The sequence below is a fragment of the Sphaerodactylus townsendi genome, linkage group LG12 (genome assembly GCF_021028975.2).
Source record: "Sphaerodactylus townsendi isolate TG3544 linkage group LG12, MPM_Stown_v2.3, whole genome shotgun sequence".
Lineage (NCBI taxonomy): Eukaryota > Metazoa > Chordata > Lepidosauria > Squamata > Sphaerodactylidae > Sphaerodactylus > Sphaerodactylus townsendi.
In genome coordinates this window covers 18555377-18577843 of record NC_059436.1, presented here as the reverse complement: position 1 = coordinate 18577843, position 22467 = coordinate 18555377, and the positions used below count along the sequence as shown (strand labels likewise).

At 47.3% G+C, this 22467-nt stretch overlaps 1 protein-coding gene across 14 annotated transcripts in view; it reads left to right on the top strand.

Annotated features, from left to right (window-relative positions):
- Nucleotides 1-22467, top strand: part of GRAMD1B (GRAM domain containing 1B) — a 136300-nt gene that overhangs the window by 31668 nt on the left and 82165 nt on the right. Inside the window, exon 1 of one of the 14 annotated variants that reach the window (XM_048513520.1) lies at nt 8029-8175. The exons of 11 other annotated variants lie outside the window; for them this stretch is intronic. In XM_048513520.1, the coding sequence (XP_048369477.1) occupies nt 8141-8175 (35 nt within the window). In that variant the 5' untranslated portion in view covers nt 8029-8140. Of the gene's footprint in view, nt 1-8028; nt 8176-14712; nt 14732-20605; nt 20924-22467 lie in introns of those variants that run through there. 2 more of the 14 variants (XM_048513523.1, XM_048513521.1) reach the window with 2 other exon arrangements.

Here is a 22467-nt window from a genome sequence, read left to right as displayed (position 1 = left end):
GGTTCGTTCCGCAGAGTGTATTTATAACGGGTTGCAGTCGTCGTAAATGAACCAGCCCACGGCCACACAACCCGGAAAACCCACAACAACCAACTCGGTTTCTCTTTCTATAAATGGAAAACAAATTTGTTAGGTTTCCCTTTTTATGAATGGGAATTTGCTTATAATGACTGTAGTTTGTTGTAAATACGCTGTGTGGAATGAGCCAGAGTTCACAGCTCTTAATCACTACACCGTGCTGGCAACACTTAGGGTTTAAGAAATGCATACCAAAATCTTTCAATTTCTCTCTCGCCAGTTTGGTAGGTAGCTTTACTTTAGGCACAGTTGAATAAGAAGGCAGGATATCTGAGCTGACTGTTTCAGAGTTTTAAAACATAAAGTTAAATGCAGGCCTTTTTGCAAAGGAATTGAGTTGGGAAGGCAGCACTGGAATAGGGCTTTTTAATACTTGCAACCTTTACTATACTCTGTTCCATGTAAAGATGTTAGTTGATTGTGTATTCTCCATATTCATCATGGAAGTACTAGAGAAAGGGGTCTTTCATGCCGTGAAGCATTTCCCTCTGCCCCCACCTACTGCTTTTTGACTGAACTTCCAGACTAAAGAAGAGTTCTAGGGAACTCAAAAGCTTCCTTACAAATGGGTACATTTTAATTGGATCTAATAAAAGGAATTACTTTTCTGCAGCACTTAGTTTATTTTTTTTTCTAATGGGCCAGGGCAACTACCTGAAGTCTGTGACTAACAACAGGTGTTAGGACAAGCACAATAGACAGAGCTCTTTGAAAAATGAACATCCCTACCTATTCAAATAGTTAATACAAGCAGAGGAAGCATTTTTCTTTTCCCAGGAAGAGACTGTTGATCTCTTTTAGCATGATGCAAAGCCACTTCATACATTACATATTGAAGGTGTACCTTTAAAATGGTTAGTGTGTTCCAAGAAATATGTGCAGTTGTTAAAATGTGGAGTCATCACATGAATAAGTCCATCAGAAAGCTCTATAACGGATTAGGTGCTTTTGTTGAGTGGGATTAACAGAGATGTTTTTCCTTCTTTCTTGGTAACCATTTGTGCCTTCCCCAAGGCAGTTTCAAAGGAAAAAGCCTCAAGTTTTCGCCATCCCACTCCAAAGTCTGCAAGAGCCCATTGTAAAGCTTCATCCATCTGCTGATCTTATCTTCAGATAGCAGGTGCAGTTGTGGAATATTAAGGTCATGCTCTTGGTCTCGGCAAACAGAAGGGAGGGAGATGGACTAGATTCCATCATTTATCTGGGCCTTGCAGGTGTTGAAGCTTCGCACCTTGGATGTGACACAGTATCAGCTGCTGTGTCTTCTTTCCAAAATCCTGGGGTCTCTTGAGGAGAGTCAGTCTGGGGAAGGTAGAAATACTAAGATGAAGCCTGACAACTTATACAGAGGATTTCCTTGAACCCTATTAAATCAATCAAATAAATAAATAATCCACAGACTGTGTCATTTGCAAACATAATCCCCCCACACACACTTTCCAGTGAACATCTGCTGATGTTCTTCACCCTGTTCCACCATTCAGGGTTATATGTTCATGAGCATTGATTGTATCTTCCTGCATCACAGGGGGTTGGACTTGATGGCCCTTGGGGTCTCTTCCAACTCTATGATTCTATGATCCTACAGAGCCATGAACATGAGCATGTTGTTTGAGGACCAACCCCTTTTTTTGGCATTGAATGCTGGTTTGTTGTGGCCTGAATGCGGCTGGCGGAAAAGGATGGAGTGAGGAAAGTTGCCTCTTTCTGACCCAGTGCATGCTGGGAGTGGTTCAGAGAACTAAAAATAGTGTAGAATTACAGGGATGATTTACATGACTGGTTAACCACACAGCAGTTTCACTGCAATGCAGATTTTACTTCTGTTTTACTCTTAAGAAACAAGCATCCAAAAGTATTCAGTTCAGAAATTGGGAGCGAGGGAATGTTTGCTCATTGGGCAAGTCCTTATGTACAAGGAAGCTCACATCCCCTGACAAAGGAATGAGTGGTGATTTAGATGCTAAGAAAAAGTTGCCAAAGGGTGATGAACCAAGGTACATACGGTAATTATGAATAAAGGTGCAAGGAATGCAGTAGGACATGGAAGGGTTAAACACCCTCCATTCATCTCTTCTAGAGATTGTGCCCTCTGAGCTCCACTTTATCAATCAGTAACAGCATCTTGTCTTAAAGACACATTTTGTAGGTTCTTGGTTAGTCTGTGAATACGAGTTGCCATGCTGAATCAGTAGAGAAATTTAGGGAGGATAAGTTCCATCATTTATTGGCAGTCCTCATTGAAATGATCAATTGTAGTCTTTTATGCATTTTTAATTGTCGTTGTTTTAGTTATGTTGTAAGCTGCCTTGAGTTCTGCAAAGTAGAAAGGCAGCTAATAAATATTTTAAATAAATACTAGTCATGAAGATGAAAGGAACTACCATATTCAAAGACAACATACCACAGACTGCCAGTTGTTGGGGTGGGGCATCAATGAAAGACCTTGACCTCTATAACTTATTTGTTTGGTCCTTCAGGACAACTGGTTGGCCACTGTGTAAAACAGGATGCTGCACTAGTTGGGCCACTGGTCTGATTCAGCAGGGCTCTTCTTAATTTCCTACATCCACCTGCTCTAAAGGCACATAATGTGGCAACCTACCTGAAAGTTTGGCCCATTCACTGCCTGAATGGAAGACCCCCTGGGAACCCCGTGTTTGCCTCCTTGAGTTCCACAAAGTTCTCAAACATGGTATAGTGCCAGCATCCATCCACTCTTGGTTGTCCTGACCATCTGTAATCAGAGGTATATTTCACCTGGGGATTCTATGCCTCTGATGTGCCGTGAAAGTATTTAATGTTCAGCTCCACCATTTTCTTCTTGGCATTTCCTTATCTTGTTTTTCCCCCCCATTTGACATGTTATCTTGGAGACGTTTCAGATATGCGAAGAGGTTAGGTGAGGGCTATCTATCTTCCTTATCAAAGGGATGCACTTTTCTTTTAATCTAAGAACATTTAGAATGGCTTTACAGCCAGAGCACCGACAACCAGGGATGAGTCATGGCATTAGCAAGGCTGGAAGTAGCAGAAGAACAAACATCTGAATGAGCGTTGTTGTTTTTTTCCCAGCAATAAGTTTTCGTAGAAGGTTTCTTGAAAAAGACATGTTTGTTGCTGTGTGTGTAACCTCAGCTTGTGGGTTCTGTGGGGCAGCACTTGGAATGAGTTTGCAACAACAAATTTTTAAAAACAAAATGGTTTACTTTCTTAACATATAACATCAACATTTAACATCACATTTCAAGGTCCTGTTCAGGTTGCATTTTCAAGTCCTTATATTTACAGTCTACTGAATCTGCCAAGTCCAATTCTTCTTTGCAAGAGGGTTGGCTCCTGAAGACTCCAAGGGCTTGATGAACAGGATTCAACATGATGAAGGTTTCCAGGAGAACTCTCACCCATTACAACCACAAAAAGAAACCCTTAACAAGGTGTTAAGGGCTTATACAACCAAGGTCCGAGTCTGGTAGCCTTGTCTCCTCCAACTACATGAGGTCTGCTGCAGCCTCTTGCTGCTTTGAGTCTCCACCCCTTACTGGGTCAACCCATTCTGAGCATGGGGGTTACATGTGCACATCTGGGGAGGGACTTGGTAGCATAGCTCCAGCTTCTGTCCCTGCAGTTCAGAGCTGGTGTTGTGGACTTGGATGAGAAGCAGGTGCAAAAAAGCTAAAGCCTGTGTGACTATGAATGAGCACCAGGGGCGAAGCAAGGGGGAACTGTGCCTGGGGCACATGTGTGCCCTGCCTCCTGCCACGCCCTTACCCCGCCATGCCCCCGCCACACCCCCGCACTGGTGCACGCCCAGTGCATTGCACACCCCTACCCCCTTGGCACTATGCCACTGCTGAGCACCTTCTAAATCAACTGATCAGCTCCCCCATATCATAGCATTAAATAATACGTTTTTAAAATCTCTGTGTGTGCATTAAGTGCCATAAAGTCATTTCCGGCAACCCTATGAATCTATGTCCTCCAAAATGCCCCATCAATAATAGCTTTGCACAGGTCTTGCAAACTGAGGCCCGTTGCTTCCTTGGTTGAGTCAATCCATCTCATGTTGGCTCTTCCTCTCTTCCTGCTGCCTTCCACTTTTCCTAGCGTTATTATCTTTTCCAGTGAATCTTGTCTTCTCATGACCAAAGTACGATAGTCTCAGTTTAGCTCCTAGGGAGAGTTCAGGCTTGATCTATAACCCACTTATTTAGTGTGTGTGTGTGGTTTTTTTTGGCAGTCCACAGTATCTGCAAAGCATTCCTGTAGCACCACATTTCAAAGAAATCAATGTTTTATTAGGACCAACCAAAACGCCACAAAACATAGCAATAGCTTTTGGGTTTCCCAAAATCTTCACCAGGTTAGACTGTGAGGAGTGGAGAATGTCCCTTTTCTTTCCTTATGGAAACTTCTTTATAGAAATACCCTCAGTCCGCAGTCTGTAGAACCCTACAGTAGAAGACAGGATTTATTGCAGTCTTCATAGGATTACCCAGTGTTGTGTACAAAACAGTTTGCAGGATTCATTTGCTGGCTTTCTTATCCTCTGACAAAACATGGCCATCTTAATGCAGTTATTGTGCTTCTCTGGGCCAGTTTCCTTTGGCACATCCTGAAATCTGCTTTGTACCTAACACAGTTTAATCCAGTTAAATATGCAGCACATCCTGTGGACTGTAAACTGCAAATTTGTGGCCTCTTATGCACTTGTTTGTTTGTTTAATTTATTGCCTATCTTTCTCACTGAAACTTGAGGCGAGGCGTGAATTTAAAAACAATCCAATAGGAACAATATAAGACACGCAAATAGCAATGCGATAAAACGGAATTGGAAACTCAGAAAACAATGCGATAAAAACAGTCTAAGAGATGGCATGTTAAAAAAAATCCCAAACTGGGTTACAAGAATTAGAAAACAGTACAGCGAGAACAATATGGACTGGGGCTATAGTTTATGACCCTGTTATCTCTAAAAGAGTCATAAACTATAGCCCCAGTCCTTTACAAAAATGATTATCATGCTCTGAAAAATCTTTCCCTTTTTTTGTATCAGACATCCTATCCTGCCTGATGAAGAGTTCTGCAGAATTTGAAAGTTTGCCCACTGTTTTGGGGTATTTTGGTTTTATTCCGAATTCAAAAAATTGTCGTCTGCCTTTTGTTTCTGGGGTTTTTCTGTGGACCTATAAGATTTATGAGACCACGAGGATGATCCTCACTTGATCCCAAATACCTGAGACACACGGCTCAGCCATACTGTTATCTTGATAGATTCAAAGTTCAGCTGTGTTGGTCTGAGGTATAAGAACTAGATTTGAGTCCAATAGCACTGGAAAAATCAACAAGATTTTCAGGGTATAATCTTTTGAATCTCAAAAGATCATAGTGCAAAAAGACCCAAGATCACAGATGCTTAAAAAGACCCCTACCCAAGGGGTAGGGTACATGAGGAGCCCCCCCCCCCCAGCAAGACTAAACTGAGCTATATAAACCAACAGTCTGGGCATTATATATTCATGTCTTCTCTGCAATTACTACTTTTTCTTTTTTTGGCTAATCCAGTGTGAAATCATGCAAAGATGACCTAATTCTGCCTCACTTGTCGCAACCTATTGAGCGTCAGCCCTTAACACAAACTTTGAAAGGAGATCCTGAGAGGAGCCCTTCTAGTTCAGACCAGTGGTCTATCTAGTCCAGCATCCTGTCTCACAGAGTGGCCATCCTGTTACCCTGAAGGGAATAGAGCCCGAGACCTTCCCCTGATGTTGCCTTCTGGTACTGCTGTTCAAAGGTTTACTGCCTCTAGAAGTGGAGGTTCTCTTTACTCACCAAGACTAGTGGCCACTGATAGTGGCCTTGCCTCCATGAATTTATCTAGTCCCGTTTTCAAGCAGTGGCCATCACTCTGTCCACTGGCAGTCAGTTCTGCCATTTGATTACTTGCTGAGTAAAGAATTCTTCCTTTGGTCCACTTTGACCAGTAGCCACTGGTGGACCTCACCGGCATGAATTCAACTAGTTTCCTTCTAAAGTGATCTATGCTTATGACTACGGTTTATATTTTTGTGTATAAACTGTGGTTTATATTATTGTGCATAGCTGGCTTGTAGGGTACTACTGTGTAATTTTCCATCGGTTAATGCATCACTTTAACACTTATGTTTCACTTCACTTCTGATCAGCAGTGCTGATTCTGAGAAGTCATGAGAGGGAGGGCAGGAAGGGATGAATCAGTGCTTGCTCTCTTGACCCTTTCTTACATGCCCAGAGCAATGCTGATGATTGCCACTCTGGGTCAGGAAATTTTTTTCCTCCAGGCCAAATTGGCCAGTGGTTGTGGCCAATCAACCACCAAGAATAGAGCAGGGGTCATGGGGGAGTGGGGGAGGGATAGTTGACCACCAAGCATAGAGCAGGGGTCACCGGGGGAGTGGGGGAGATAATTGTGAATTTTCGGCGCTGTACAATAGGCTGGACTAGATGGTCCTTGAGGTCCCTTCCAGCTCTGTTTTTCTTTTCTAATTTCTGTCTGCTTCCAGATGTTTACAATATAAACACAATACAAATCCTCTAGCATTGTTCTATTTGTGCGTCCCATTCTGATTATTGTATTGATTTACTGTGTTCAATCTGCTTTGAGGTCCAATGAGAACAGCAGACTATAAAGTAACATACATAAAATAAAAATAAAGCTCCCAAAACATTTGCAGGATTGGAAACGACCCCCTGCACAACCCCTCCCCTTCCCGACCGCCCTTTCCCCAACCTTCTTAGTGATCTTTCTGTGCATCCTGGACAGAGCCACTAACCCCTGGTCCCCTAGGGCAAACTCAGCGCTGATTGGTTCCTTGCGGTGGAGGAAAAAAAGGCCATCTTTTGAATGAGTCAGCAGGCAGGAAGGCAAAGGAGAAAGCGTGCAGAGGAGTCATCAGGCTGATGGGCAAGGCTGCCCTGGACATATCTGATTTGCCCTCCTGGCCGGCCAGCAGAAAAACCCCAGGGATGGAGCAGGAATTGAGAGAAGAAGCTGCCGGGTGGAAAAACCCTCCGACCACAGAAGAGTAGAGGCTGAACTGTTCTTCCGTCTGGTCAACAGCCGGCCAGGGTTTTCCTTTGCTTCCTTGCTTTGGTTTTTTTGTCTTGAAGATTTCACTGGGAACTAGTCTTGTTGATGGTCAAGTTTACCCCTCGTATTTGGGTCCTTGGATGCTCCTGCGTGCTCGGAGGATGCTGGTGGGAGGGAGAGACAGCTGCTTTAGAGAAGTGCCACTCAGTGCAGGGATGGAGGAGTCAGCTGGAAAGAAACTCTTAATCCCGGTCATGAGAATCTGATCGTGATCATCATTAACTTCCAAATCCTTTTGGTCCTTGTCCAGGATGCCTCTTTTAATCTCCCTGGATTTTTGTGGGTGAGGGTTTGGGGTTTTTTTTTTAAGCTTCCCTGTGGCAGCAAACAACAGCAACTTCGCTGGGAGAAACCTTCCAGCAGCTGCGTCTGGTGCTTCTTGACAATTAGGACTCTCACGAGGAAAGAAATTAGCCAGAAGCCAACCAAGGTGGAGTCTGTGGGGTTCAGCAGTCCTTTTCCAGATCTGTTGTCGCTCAGTCTGGTCCTTTGGGGCTGTAGCTTCAGTGCCTTTTTGAGAACACAACCTCAAACTGAAGAAAATCCACCTTTGTGTCTAGAGCCACAACAGTGGTGACTTTGCATCTCTCTTTAGGAGGACACGGTTTTCCTGTTTTCCCTCTTTGCAACTCCAAAGTGCAGAGTGTGGAACTGCGCCGCGGTTTCCCCCCCTGGTGGGTTTAACAGCCTCTTCCCCTCCCCTCTATCCTCCCTGCTTTTCTTTCTTTTTTTTTTAAAGGGAAAAGGGCTGATCAGATTTCTGCAGCTTTTATTTTCTCTTATGAAACCGCCAAACAGTTTTCAACCCTCGAAACTGACATCGCCTTTCAGCATCAGCTGTGCATTTCGGCTGGCTTCTTTCCTCTCTCCTGACGCTGCACTTGCTTCCTGACCCATTTGAAGTCTGTGAATCCTGGGGGATAACATGGCAGCATGTGTAACCTCAGTACACCATGCACCATAACAAGGTCAGCCTTTGAAATCACTATGTGCTAAGCAAACCCACCCCCTGGTTGTTTCTGGTCCCGGCTTGCCCCCTTCCTTCCTTCTGCATGCTCTGAACTATTCACATCTTTGGACTTTGTTCGGTGCTTGCATCTCTCTCCCTTTAACCCTGCCGACAAAAGCCATCTGCTTTAACCCTTGCCACTGCACCATCCCTCTGTCCCTCCCTGTCTTTGAAATGTAATGTTTTGATTCCTTCCTCAGCTGAGAGTGCCGGGGTAAGGCTTCGTCCTGGTTCTATGCATCTGTAATGAGTGTGTGCTCTTCTCTGTGTGGAGAGATGACTAGACCGAAATGTCTTAAGCAAGGCTCCAAATTCACTTCCGTCGCTTGGCAGAAAGGAGATGCGTCCTGAGCGCTGGTCTGGCACCTCCCCGTTATCCTGGCCCCCAATGGCCGCTTGGACATGCACAGCAAGTGGGGGAAAGTCTGTGGTTACCTTCTCTGTTTTCGCGGATCTACTCAACGGTCAGTTGGGGGGCAGTTGGCAGCGCTGTTTTGGGATGGGGAAATAACACGGCTTGTTAGGGGATTCTTTCAAGCTGGCACTGTTGAAAGATGTGAAGAGAAAGAGAAGGAAAATAGGAAGCCATTCTGGTATGGGGGGGTGGGGCAGGTAATTTGTTTAAAACTGGGTTGGGGGTGCATGCAGCTAGGCCTTATCCAAAGCCCCCACAGGTTAACTGAGTGGTTCTTAACTTTTGGTGCTGTAGCACTGCGAGTCTGCTGTGTTTCCACTGGATGTCCCCCAAGCCACGAGTAACAAATTAGGTTGGCTAATGAGCATTTCAGACAAGGCATATTCATGAGGCGTGCACACGAGACGCAAAGCTCCGGCATACGTTCAAGGAGACACTTGTGCCGACGACCGTCAGCCAAGATTTAAAGGTTACTTTGGATTCCTGTTGTGTGCCACGTTTTAAGGGCCTGGAGGAGAAATTGGGGATCTTGGGATTTTATTCACCTGGTGAGATGAACAATATAACCCATTATTTTCTGTTGTCTGCCGGAAGCCATTGCAAGTGGAGATAAAAGGTAGCAGAAAACTCCCAAATGTCGCCCATTTTGAATGCCCAAGACTGGGAGGTTGCCCTTGGTAAGCTTACCACTTTGAAGACTGTGTGTGAGAGAGTCTATGGCCCATGCTCGCCCAATCTTGTCAGATCTCAGAAGCTAAGCAGGGTCAGCCCTGATCAGTGCTTGGATGGGAGACCACCAAGGAAGTCCAGGGTTGCTGCACAGAGGCAGGCAAGGGCGAACCGTCTCTGTGTGCCTCTTGTCCTGACCTTGATGACCTAGGCTAACCCAATCTCATCAGAACTCAGAAGCTAAGCAGGGTTGGCCCTGCTTAGTACTTAGATAGGAGAACACCAAGGAAGACAGGGGTTGCTATGCAGAGGAGGAAGTTTGGATGTATACCTCACCTTTGTCTCCTGTGAGGAGACTCAAGGTGGCTGACAAGCGCCTTTCCCTTCCTCTCCTCACAACAGACACCTTGTGAGGTAGGTGGGGCTGAGAGAGCTCTGAAGAACTGTGTCTAGCCCAACGTCACCCAACAGGAATGTAGGAGTGGGGAAACACATCTGGTTCACCAGATAAGCCTCTGCCACTCAAGTGGAGGAGTGGGGCATCAAGCCTGGTTCCCCAGATTAGAATCCACTTGCTCTTAACCACGACACCACATTGGGTCTAAGCAGGGTTGGCCCAGATTAGTACTTGGATGGGAGACCACCAGGGAAGACAAGGGTTGCTATTAGAAGAAGGCAGTGGCAAACCACCTCTGTCCATTACTTTCCTATGGAGTCACCATAAATCGGTTGTGGCTTCATGGCACTTTCCACCACTACATATAGAAGAAGAAGAGTTTTTGATTTATATCCCCCCTTTCTCTCCTGCAGGAGACTCAAAGGGGCTTACAATCTCCTTGCCCTTCCCCCCTCACAACAAACACCCTGTGAGGTAGGTGGGGCTGAGAGAGCTCCAAAGAACTGTGACTAGCCCAAGGTCACCCAGCTAGCATGTGTGGGAGTGCACAGGCTAATCTGAATTCCCCAGATAAGCCTCCACAGCTCAGGCGGCAGAGCTGGGAATCAAACCCGGTTCCTCCAGATCAGAGTGCTCCTGCTCTTAGCCACTGCTCTTAGCCACTATGCCACTGCTGCTCCTTTCTCTATTTAATAGGTCGAATATATTTCACCTGGAGTACATCCAGTCGCAGTTACCAGGCTAGAACTACAGCTTCCATCATGCACTGCTGGTCAAATCCTCACAGGCTTCCTCAGCTGCTCCTGCACACAGCATCAGCTTTTCATATAAGAAAAGGCTAAAAAAGAGATAAGCAGCTCCCAACCCCAAGATAACGTAGTTGCAAGCACTCCTTAAACGACAGTAGGCAGCTGCAGCTCCTTGCTCTGGAGAAGAATCAGGAATTTATGCATATTCTTCCTGGGTTCATTTCTAGCCCTGTATGATACACGCTTTCCTGGTAATCCTCCTTCTGCCCCAATTGTGTTCTCCTTAGACTCTGTTTTCTTTTCCTGATTTGTTCTTTTAAAATCTCTCAACTTCATTCTCGGTTGCTTGCTATGCAGAGATTACTCGATTCTGCCTGGTACTGGCACTCTGGGCAAAATGCTTCTCCATAATCCCAGCTTTCCCCTCTATTCTGCAGATTACTTTCCATTGTCCTGAAGCCTTTTGCGTAATTGTGCTACGACTGGGTAAAAGCAGCACTTTTCCCGCCACAGTTTAGGGTGCAACTTGAAGATACTGTCGGTTGTCACGGGGCTAATAGGATTGGCCAGTGGCTGGGGATGATTTCAAATGGTTGTTTAGTGTTTTATTGCTTAGTTTTGTTGATATTTGTTTGAACTTGATATTGGCATGTTTGTTTTATAATGTGGGTTCATTCTGGCCAGGAAAGGGTGGGGTAATAAGTATAATAAATTCAGCCCCCTTTGAAGGGTTTTCCATAATTATCACCAGGTCATCGGCAAATGCTCTTAGTTTACAAGCGTCTTTTTAAAATTCTTATGCCCTCTATCCTCTCATCAGTTCATATTTCTCTATTTAATATTTCTAAATTTAATATTTCTAATATTTCTAAAACCAGTATAAACAAGAGAGTGGGCATCCTTCTCTTGTTCCCTTCCATACCTCACATATTTTTGTTAAGTCTTCATTAATAAGTCTAAATCAGTGATTCCCAAAGTGGGCGCCACCCCCCCCCCCGGAGGGTGCTGCAGCGATCCAGGGGGGGGGGGGTGATGGCCACAGGTAGAAACATTAATACATATATCTTTCTGTTTAATTGCTATTAAAATTTAAAAAAAATTAATTTCCAGGGGGCGCTAAGTAATATTTTTTCTGGAAAGGGGGCGGTAGGCCAAATAAGTTTGGGAACCACTGGTCTAAATCTTAATTATTGCTTTTTCTGAATATGCCAATCCCTCCCACTTGTATGACCATGGTTGCACAATGTTAGGCTATGCCAACTTGCCTCTAACTCTTCAGAAGGGGACCACGTGTCTTGAGAACAATTTGAACACAGGTAATGTACGCTTAGTTTGAAGCCTCTTTTGAAGACAGGAGACCATTTCATGTGTTACCAAAGGGCACTGACAGCCAAAACAGATGTCATGGGGCATACAAAACCTTATTCCCTACTTTTTCCACATTAAACCAGCCATGAGGGCCTTGAACCAGAGGGAGGCAGCAGTGCTCAGAGAGAAGTTTTTGTTTTCTCTCTCAATACCGCTTCTCTTATTAGACCAGGGGTAGGGAACCTGCGGCTCTCCAGATGTTCAGGAACTACAATTCCCATCAGCCTCTGTCAGCATGGCCAATTGGCCAATTGGCCCCTGTATTAGACCAACCAGTGTACAAGGACCATACCTATCATTTTTCTGCTGTGGTTCCAATTACAACAAGTTGTGCACGATTGCCAATGTGTTATCCCTAGCCACTAATTAGAACGATTGCATGTAACAAGTGTATTACATTTTTGACCGTTTGGAGCATTTTATATTATTTCAGTAATCTTCACCAAACCTATACATTATGCCCGAGTATTCTCATGCTGCAGATGTTGTGTTAAGGTCAGCTAATGAGTTCACAGATGGAGCAAGATTCAAATTAGGCACTTCTTGGCTCAAAGCCCAAACTCTTTTTGTCAGCCCAGGTGCTGCACCTGCTCTCAAGAGAGTGAGCGAGAGAGATTTGTAATGATCTACTCTTGGTAATGTAACCCAGGATCTAAGAGTCAGAAGTGCATGAGTACAACCCTTAAGCTTTTTTGTTAGTGTTGTTCTGTGCTTACACATTTCTGGCAGCGCAGCCGGGCAATCTGTTTGCCAACTTTGTGTGCCGGTTGGGTTCAAATGCCCAGTTCTGTAATAAATGTTAGTCTTGCTCACTCATTAACACACAAAATATACTCAATTGAGCGAGAACCCACAGGACAAGGGTCACACAGACATACTTCTTTCCATGGTCTCATGCACTTTTGGAGGGGTTTTTTTTTTGGCTGTGATGGTGATAGTGTCTTCAAGTGTCTTGTGCTACATAAAGGCAGTCCTATGCACGTGCAGATTGGCTGTAGTGTGTTTGTAATCCATCATTATTATCACACAGATGTGCGAATGCTCGCTCTGTATGGTGTTGGCTAGCCAAAGGTACCTTTTGCAAATGTAGGTTGTCTGTGGTTTCTATCTGCCGCATCGCAGTGTTCAGTCGGCACACTCTGTGGCTATAGTGGTGTAATGGTTAGAGCAGCATGGTATAGTGGTTAAGAGCAGGTGGATTCTAATCTGGAGAACCGTGCTTGATTCCCCACACTTCCACCTGAGTGGCAGAGGCTTGTGTGGTGAACCAGATATGTTTCTGCACTCCTACATTCCTGCTGGGTGACCTTGGGCTAGTCACAGTTCTCTCAGGATTCTCTCAGTCCCACAAGGTGTCTGTTGTGGGGAAAAAAAGGGAAAGGAACTTGTAAGCCACCTCGACTCTCCTTACAGGAGAGAAAGGTGTGGCATAAATCCAAACTCTTCTTCTGGGGCATAAGGTGGGGTATAAATCCTTATCTCTTTAAGGATTCACAAAGCAGTATAAGTAAAAGGCAGATCCCTACTGTCTAACCTAAACGCAGAATTGGGAGAGAAATGCAGAGCAAAGGCCATGCAGCATGCTTTTAGGCTTTGATTGAAGCTTGGAGTGGAACTGAGGGAGGGGTTTTGGAAAGGGATCGAAAGAAGGAAAGGGAGATGCCGGAAGCTGCACTTCTTAATCCCATGTGGGTTTGCATGTGAAAGAGAGAGAAGCCCTTTTATCACTGCTGCCTGCCATCCTCCCAAGCGACGCGTCTCTTCTTTTCCCTGGCTATGCTGCCCTCCCAGTCGGCTAAACCCATCCATTTCTGGGGCTGTCAGTTCAGAGGAAGCAGGCTGATCTCTCGTAGTAAAGTAGGCCAGGAAAGAGAGCCGCAGTCCTTGTGAACGGAGAGACGCCGTCCCTGCTGAGCAGGAAACCTCGAATGATGAATGGGTCTGCATGAAGTCATCCCAGCTCCTCCAATCACGAGGCCTGATTGACTCCGAAAGGCAGGGGCCTCCTCTGCAGATACAGATGCTCGGGTACCTTAGATGATGACTGGCCGTTTTCAGGGCCAGGGCAGAGTAGGTGGAGCAGCATTCTCAGGGAAGGCCCAGTCTTTTCCCAGGTGGGCTTTTTGGTGTGGGTGAGGTGAGTGCCTTTCTCCCCGCTCCCCCAGAGTGTGAATGATGAAAACCCGGCTGCCTTCCATCCTGCGCCTCTGGTTAAGAGCATCTCTGTATCTTTCCCGCACTTCCTCCCATGTCCCCAGCATCTTTGTGGCTTTTTCCTTCGCACTCCTTACCTTTAAAAGCTTCCCTCCTCTCCTCTGCTGTTTGCCTTTCTCACACGCCTCTCTGTAGGGCACACTGCTTGGCCACCTTATTCCTGTTTCCTCCCACTTTTCCCCTATAGTTTTCTAAAGTTTCATCACTGGGGTCATTGCTGGGGTTGATCTGCCTTCCTTGCAAAAGGGATTCAGGTCCTCAATCATTTCCCCAACGAGGCTGGAGATGTGGAGGTCTGGGGTGGGTGGGGGGAGCTCTGTTCACTGCAGCATGCGAAACCTTTGCTCCTCATGAGGGAAGGGCTGAGAAACTGCATCATCGGCTGAAACAGCTTCTCAGATTCCCGCTGTGCCCTTCAATCTGGATCTGTTCATGGGAGCTTGCTTTATGGCACATGTGCCGGGGTGGAGGTCCCCCGTGGCCCTCCCTGGGAGTTGCTGAATGGATCTGGGGGAGCCGCTTCCGCCCCCTCCCCTTCTCCAGTTCTTCATCCACCTGTAGGATTGTTTGCCTTCTCCTCTACCACCACCTCATGTTTTATTTTCCCTTCTTTCCCCCTCCCCACGCTTCTCCCTCTCAATGGTCTTGTTGACTGACAGGCCAAGCAGAAAATATGGAGGCGTCTGATATGGCAACAGCAAAGGTAGGATGGAAATGCTGCCGGCCTCATTGTGCGTAAGTGGCTTCGCTTGGCAAATTCTTCCTTTTCATGTGTCAATTTTGCTTCTGTGTTCCTTTCCCTGAAAGCTGTGCTAGAACTGGAAAGTACGGCATGTCAGTGTCGGGGTCGGAGAGGATATGGTCTCTACTCCCAATGATCAACTCTTCCATCTTTGCTCCCTGCTCTCTTCCTTTCAGGGGCTCTTGGACATTTCCCCATCTTCTATAGTGCTGTAGACCTTGATGGAGGAAGGATTCACCCACACCAACTTGCCCCTGACTTTACTTGGGCTACTGCAACCCTTTTCTTGCATTTGCATGATGTTAGACAGTGATGGCCCACCATTTAAAAAAAAATATATTTTTAATGAAACAATTTGAGGCTGTGTTAAAAAAAATATAGCAAAAAATTAGAACTGAGAGTTCATCGATTTTTACTGTAAGTTATTTCTGGTGATGGTTCTCCATCTTTTTGGAATGGGGAGCCAGCAAGGTCTGGCCCAACTTTCTGGGGTGAGGGGAGAAACAGGGACTTCTTGGAACCCTTCCGCACATGCAGAATAATGCACTTTCAATCCACTTTGCAGTTGGATTTTATTGTGTGGAACAGCAAAATCCGCTTGCAAACAGTTGTGAAAGCGGATTGAAAGTGCATTATTCGGCATGTGCGGAAGTGGCCTAAGATTGGCAGCCTGCTTGGTTGCAATTCCGTAGCAGAGCACTAGAGGGGGTGGATTTGAGGTAGAATTCCCATACTTGGGGAATGGATTCGCACATTTGAAATCGCTTTTGAGGGAATTTCTAAGCATGACTCTCCTCCCCAGGGTGGGAGGGAAAGGTGGGCCCTGCATCCCTCCAGCATGTTATTTACAGAGTGTGGAGAAGCACCTGAGTTTACAGATTTGGTTTAATCCAGAGGGGTAACTGAGTTGGTTTGCTTAACTCAGCTGTAGTGTGGTATAGTGGTTAAGAGCAGTGGACTCTAATCAGGAGAACCGGGTTTGAATCCCCACTCCTCCACAAGAGCAGCAGACTCTTATCTGGTGACCTGGATTTGTTTCCCTGCTCCTCCACATGAAGCCTGCTGGGCAACCTTGGGCTAGTCACAGTTCTCTCTCAACCCCACCTGCCTCACAAGGTGTCTGCTGTGGGGAGAGGATAGGAGGGAGTTTGTAAGCCACTTTGAGACTCATTACAACTGAGAAATATAAATCCAAACGCCTTCTTCACAGAGGTCTTATGGCACCTTATGGACTAGCAACATTTGTTTCTCCACGGACTTCCGTGAGGCAGAGCTCACTTCTTCAGATACTCGTGAAAATCCCTCGCTGAAATCAGTTTTTGTTAGCCCTGAAGACAGCAGTGGAAAGTTGTGTAGATTTTTTGATTTTTCCATCTTCGCCAGGCCCGGCGGTTGGCTCCCTTCCTCTCCCAGGCGGATCTGGCCACTGTGATCCATGCAACGGTCACCTCCAGGCTGGACTATTGTAACTCGCTGTACGCCGGCCTTCCCTTGCGTTTGATTCGGAAGTTAAAACTGGTCCAACATGCGGCAGCACGCCTGCTCATAGGAGGCGCCTTCAGAGAACACATCCAGCCTGTGTTGCGACAGCTGCATTGGCTCCCGGTTGAATTCCGAATCATCTTCAAGGTGTGGGTTTTGACCTTTAAGGCTTTATGCTGCCTGGGACCCTCGTGACCTTCGGGACCGTGATCACCCCATATGTCCCAACTCGCCTCTGGCGCTCTGCAGAGGCCAATCTTACTGGTGGGCCCCCCGCCCTCTTATGATGCTGCTGGTGCCTTCCACGCTGGCCAGGACCTTTTACTGCACTGGCCTCCCGCCTGGTGGAACACCCTTCCTCCAGCTGTCCGGCCCCTGCGGGACCTGGGTGAGTTCCGCAGTTCCTGTAAGATTGTGTTGTTCCCACCGGGCCTTTGAGTGTCCAGCTGCTGATATGGTGCCCCCCTTACTGCCCCTGCCCCTAGGGCAGTTACATCAGGGTCCCCCCATATTGAGGGGTTCCTGCCATCCCCTCATGGGGTAGGGTTTTAAATTGGGGCCTGGACTTTTATTATGTATTATGGTTTTTTGCTGTTTTATGAGTTTTAAGCTATTTTATGGATTACTATTAATGTTTGTTACCGCTGTTTTAAAGATTTTAGTGACTTGTTTTACCATGTTTTATGCTGTACACCGCCCAGAGCCCCTGGAGGATGGGGCGGTATAAAAGTTTAATAAATAAATAAATAAATAAAATAAAAAATTTTTGAGAGAGAGAGAGAGAGAGAGCATTGAAGTGATTGTAAAGAAGCTTGTACCTTCTTGCACTTTTTCATCCCATTAGGTATGTTTGTCCACTGTTTTTTATCCCCACAGTAAAACCCTTAGCTTTTGTTCTTTCTTTCCACTCAACAGGGCCTTAGGATGATTCTGGTCCCCCTCCCCTCCCCCATCAGCTTTCTGCTTCTGGCTCATTATAATTATTTTATGGAGTTTTATCTCTGGGCATAGACAGTAATTCTTTAGTGATGACCTCTTGACATGGCTTCCCTTTACCAAATTCCCATCTGAGCAAGTTTCTGTCTAGTTTACAGCTCAGGTCCTTTGCAGGCTTCCAAAACGGAAAACCCCGGTGCTCCACTTTGCACAAAGAGAGTCTGTGAATTGTATGCTAAAGCCAGATGGAAACCCAGCCTTACTGTGTGCAATTATACCTTGTGCAGTAATAATTGGCATCTGTGTGGTGCTTTTAACTGTTCTGAGCTCTTCAGAACCACCCCTGTAAGGGAAGCTTATAGGATCATCAGACATAGAATGGTGGGTGGGCAAAACGGAGCAGGGGGCTTGCCTAAAGCCTCCCAGTAGCTGGGAGTATGAATCTACCCTCTTGCAGCTGAGCCCGTTGGTCTATTCCGTACCAGCCCTGTGGTATAAAAATATCACCTGCAAGTGCTCAACCAGGATTACGAGAGAGCCCCATATAAATAAAAAGCCATGAAAATAAAGCCATGAAAATAAAGTGGCATTTGGTAACCGTTCCTCTCCTCTCCTGCTTCCTTAATATTTTGAACTATTTCTCCCAGCGTGTTCTGATTCTGGAGCAGAGTTTGCTGCTTCTACTGACTGCATTCTCCACCAACCATCTGGCTATTTCCTTGTTGGCCAACATGGCCTTTAAAATGGCACATGGCTGCACATTTGCTTCCCGGGCGGCCCTGGCCTCCGCCTCTCTCCCTTTCCAAATTCCTGAACGGGTGACTCTGCAAAACTGCTTTGTCCTAGATTGCTCTAGGCATGCACGTCTCCTGACCCCATTTTCCATCAATGCTGTTTGCCTCAATTTCATTGCAACACACAAACCAGAGGGGGCTCATATACCTGCTTAGGGAGGTATATGAGTTAAAAACAGCTGGATTCCAGAGGTGCTGGTCTCAAAGTGGCAGAACTGTAGGGGTGAAGTCTTTGTCAGGACTGATTTGTGGTTGTCACGTTGCACTCTGAGAAAAGACTGCTTGTCTTTAGCCACCATAACTCATTCATTCCTTATAACAGAAGGGACCGATTGCAGATTTATAATTCTGGGCAACTTCTGGGCCATACAATGATGATAATAAATGTTGATGTCATAACATCAGGGTGAATATTGCTTCATAGGAAGGATAAGTTTCTGATCCAAGAAGCTTAGAGTATAAACATGTGATCTTGACCTTGTCAATAACTTGCCAACAATGGAGGGAGGAGCTATTTACAATGGGAGTGGTTGAAAGTGTCGTCAAGTTGCAACTGACTTATGGCAACCCCGTAAGGTCTCAAGGCAAGAGGTGAGCATAGGTGGTTTGCCGTTGCCTGCCTCTGTGTAGAAGCCCTGGACTTGCTTGGTGGTCCCCCATCTGAGTTCAGTATTGACCCTGTTTAGCTTCTAAGATTTGAAGAGACTGGACTAGCCGGTGCCATCGATATCAGGGCATCTATACTGTCTCTCTGTGTTAAATGCTGTCAGTCATTTCTGACTTACAGAGCCCCTGTGACTTAATGACCTTTAAACTACCCTATTGTTAACAGCCTTGCTCCACTCTTGCAAACGGAGGGCCGTGGCTTCCTTGATGAGTCAATCCATCCCATGTTGGCTCTTCCTCTTTTCCTGCCACTTTCTCCTTTTCCTAGTGTTATTGTCTTTTCCAGTGACTTTTGCTTTCTCATAACGGGACCAAAGTTTGATAGCCTCAGTTTTTGGGAGAGTTCAGGCTTGATTTGATTCGAGCTATTGATCTACAGTTTAAGATGGTTTCCTTTAGCCAAATCGCACACGTGCATATAAGAAATGAAACCACAGCACTTTTCCCAGTCTTGCATCAACATTTAAATGTGGATGTTTGTGCTGGGCTGTTTGGTGGGTTGTTTGGTGATAGAAACAGAACTAGGAGGTGAAGTGGCCTGTTTTAAGCATTGCTAAGGAACTCTGGATCTTGCTTCTCAGCTGGTTTCATGAACTCTTAGTGAAAGGGTAATGGGGCAGCTGTCCCAACACTGGGATGGGCTTCCAACCACCCACAACCCTTCCCCCCAAAAGGAGGAGGAAAATAGTTGACTGGGGTTCAGGCAGCAGTGGCGCTAGCTTCCTCCTTCCTTGCACAGCGGAAGGCTATCCCTTACTTGGTCCAGGTGGGGGCAGGGGGTGGCAGTGGTTCTGAGACCCCCTCCTGGGGTTTTGCCCAGGGCCCCTGAATCGTAAGGACCCACCCCGATCATGAACATGCCTAACTCTATGGAAATCACAGCATGGCTGTTAAATTTAGCAGGGATCGAATGTCCCTAGAACCAAACCAGGCGCTGCTCTGGATAAGTTCTCTTGTCTTGTCAACTTCTGCCCAGGTCACTAAAGGTGGATAAAGCAGGATGACTTTGGTGACCCGGATCAACGTTCAATCATCTTGCTGATACCCAAATTCACTTTTTAAGTCAGCGGTCAATCAACAGTTACCAGCAGCAGCCCAGGAAAACCTTCCTTGCCTAGGTGCCTGGAGTGACTCTCCCTGACAACCTCTTGGGCAGTGGGCAGCCCTGGCTCAATCCTACAAACCCACAGAATGGTGCTGAGCTCTTCCAAAGTCTGGTTTTTGCAAATACTGCGCTTGGGTAGGAGAGGCCGAGGCCCAAGCCTGCTGCCAGTTGGGCTGGCTGCCATAGAGGGCAGCATTATAGGGCTTCCCCTCCACAAACACACACGTGTCTTCTTTAATGCCAAGAGTTTCAAAATAGTCCCAAAGCTGGACCAGAGTCCCAGACCTCTGCTCCAGAGCCTTTCTTTTGGACTGGCCCGCCAGGCAAGGGATTTGAAGTTAGCACTTAAGCCACCACTGGAATAATATATTTGCAAGCTCTTCAGGTCTTTGGTTTGACCAATTCCGAACTTAGGACTCGACTCAAAAGTGCCTCTGATCACGTGCAGAGCGCCTTTCCCCTTCTCCGGCTCCGCTCCCCCCGAGGGCGCTCTGCAGTCGATCAGAGGCACTCTCCGACTAGCCCTTTGCACCCGGAGCCCCCTCCCCTTTCTGTAGCCCTTGGCCAGAAGCGCCCCCCACACCTGGAGGGCGCCTGGTGGGGGACGGAGGCTCCTGCAGGCTTTCCCTTACCCGCCCTCCCCCCCCCTCCCCCCCCCCCGGCGGGCAGAGGCTCGGTCTGCTCGGGAGGCCGGGGTCTCCTGGCGGCGGAGGCGGTGGGGCTCTGTGCGGGGGTCGGGGTGCCTGGGCTCCCTGCGCCTTTAAAGGGCGTGCGCATCGGCGGGCGGGCGGGCGGGCGAGCCGTGTCGCGCCGGGGTCGCCGGGCTGGCAGCTGCAGCAGCGGCATCAGGAGAAAGAGGAGGAGGAGGGCTCGGCTGGCCGGCCGGCCTGCCTGCCTGCCTGTCTGTGGGGGCGCCGCCCGAGGCCATGGCCTGATCTCGGCCTCGCTGGCGTGCCCGGGCTGTCCGCGCCCCTCCGCACAGCAGCAGCAGCAGCAGCAGCAGCAGGCGCGCCGCCTGGCCCCCCTCCGCCCCCCGCCAGGCGCCCTCAATGGGCCCGGCCGCCTCCGCCTGCCCGGCCTCTCGCACAATGCCCTGGGGGCCGCTCCGGTGGCGTCGGGGGGCAGCCAAGGACCCGGGGCTGGACTGATGAGAGGCTTCAAGCTCGCATGGTAAGGGCAAGGGGGGCGAGCGGGCGGGGAGAGGCCGGGCCCCTCCGGTGCAAGGGGTGTTTTTTTTGGGGGGGGGGGGACACTGCAACCCCACCCCCCAGCCTCAGGCTCCCCGTTGACTTGGGACCCCGCCCTAGTTTGGAGGTCTGCGGCGCTAAGCACCCCCCCTTAATGGGGAGGGGCAGGTGCTGGGCAGCATCTTCTTGGCCCTGCTGCAGCTTCAGCAAAAGAACAGCTGCTTTTTGGGAGCGGGGGGGGGGGTGCATAGGCTGAGCTTCACTGCGGTCTGTGGATGGAGGGGAGAAGAGGGGGACTCTTGCAAAGAGGGGCCTCCTGGTCTCTGTAGGCTCCCAGGGAGATGGAGCGGCCCCCTTTTCCCTTCTCTGCCCTGTTCTCTGCTGCCACGCCTCTGCCAAGGGACTGGCACGTAGCCTGCCATGCACAAGCTCCGTTTCTGCTGGGGGCAAATGGAGGGGGGGGCTCTTCCCTCCCATGGATTCTTTGGCTTATTGGTTACCAGTTGCCAGGACTATCAATCTGCCTGTGCTGGTTCCTGACAGTCAAAACTCAGTTGGCAGCTAATGGGACCAACTCCTGTGGGGTGTCCGCATGTGTAGGTTTTGGAGTTACATAAAGCTCTTTGTCAAGGAGAGCAGAGAGAGAACATTGTCCCTTGGGTGTAAGAGAAGAGAGATGCCAGCTGTCCAGGCAGCATTTTCCACTAGATCATGGCTGAGAAATATTTGTCCTTTCATTTTCCATAAGGGGAAGGGTTCTGTGTAACCAAAAAGCTTGAATACTTCCATGGTCTGAAGAAGAGAGGCCAGTATTTGTCTTGTGTTCTTTTAAAAAAAGTCCTCAGAGGGCCATTCTAGGCCGGCATAATAATATCTGTGGCTGATATAGATTTGAGGTCCAAAGATGATACCCCAGAACTTGGTATGAACAAGCCAAGCACTCATTGCTGTAGGTTCCCAGAAACCCCAGCAGCATCGTCGAAGATGTTGGGGTGCCATGCTTAGATCATGCTCTTGTGACCCCCTGAAAAAATTGTTCTATTCCCTGAAAATGTTGCTGCAATCCCCTCTACAGTCAAAGCTACACTTACAGGAATTATTAATATTTGAAAGATTGCTGTTTGGATGCCAATATGGTTAATAAATCTTGGTATATAATTCTGTTTTGTGGGAATCTATCAGTTATCTTCCTAGCGTCATTAAGTGCTTTCCTAAAAAGTCATTATTCGTCAAGCAGATGTGGGGAGGGGGGGAGAGAGAGTGTTAATTCATTCCACTGCAACATGACTTGGAGTTTTTCAGATGGGCAGGCATATGTCTTGATTTACTGAAGGTAGCGAGAGCCGATGTTATTCCTTAATCTGGTTTCCCCGCGAATCGTCTTGTGATTAATACCTGCTTGCATTGAGCAGTTAGGAGGGAGCTGTGAAGCTAACATGTAATGAAGCTTTCTGCAGTCTGTCGTGGAGATTGTGAGGGGATAGAGAAAAAACATATATTTGTTGTTAAAATAAGTTAGTGCGATGG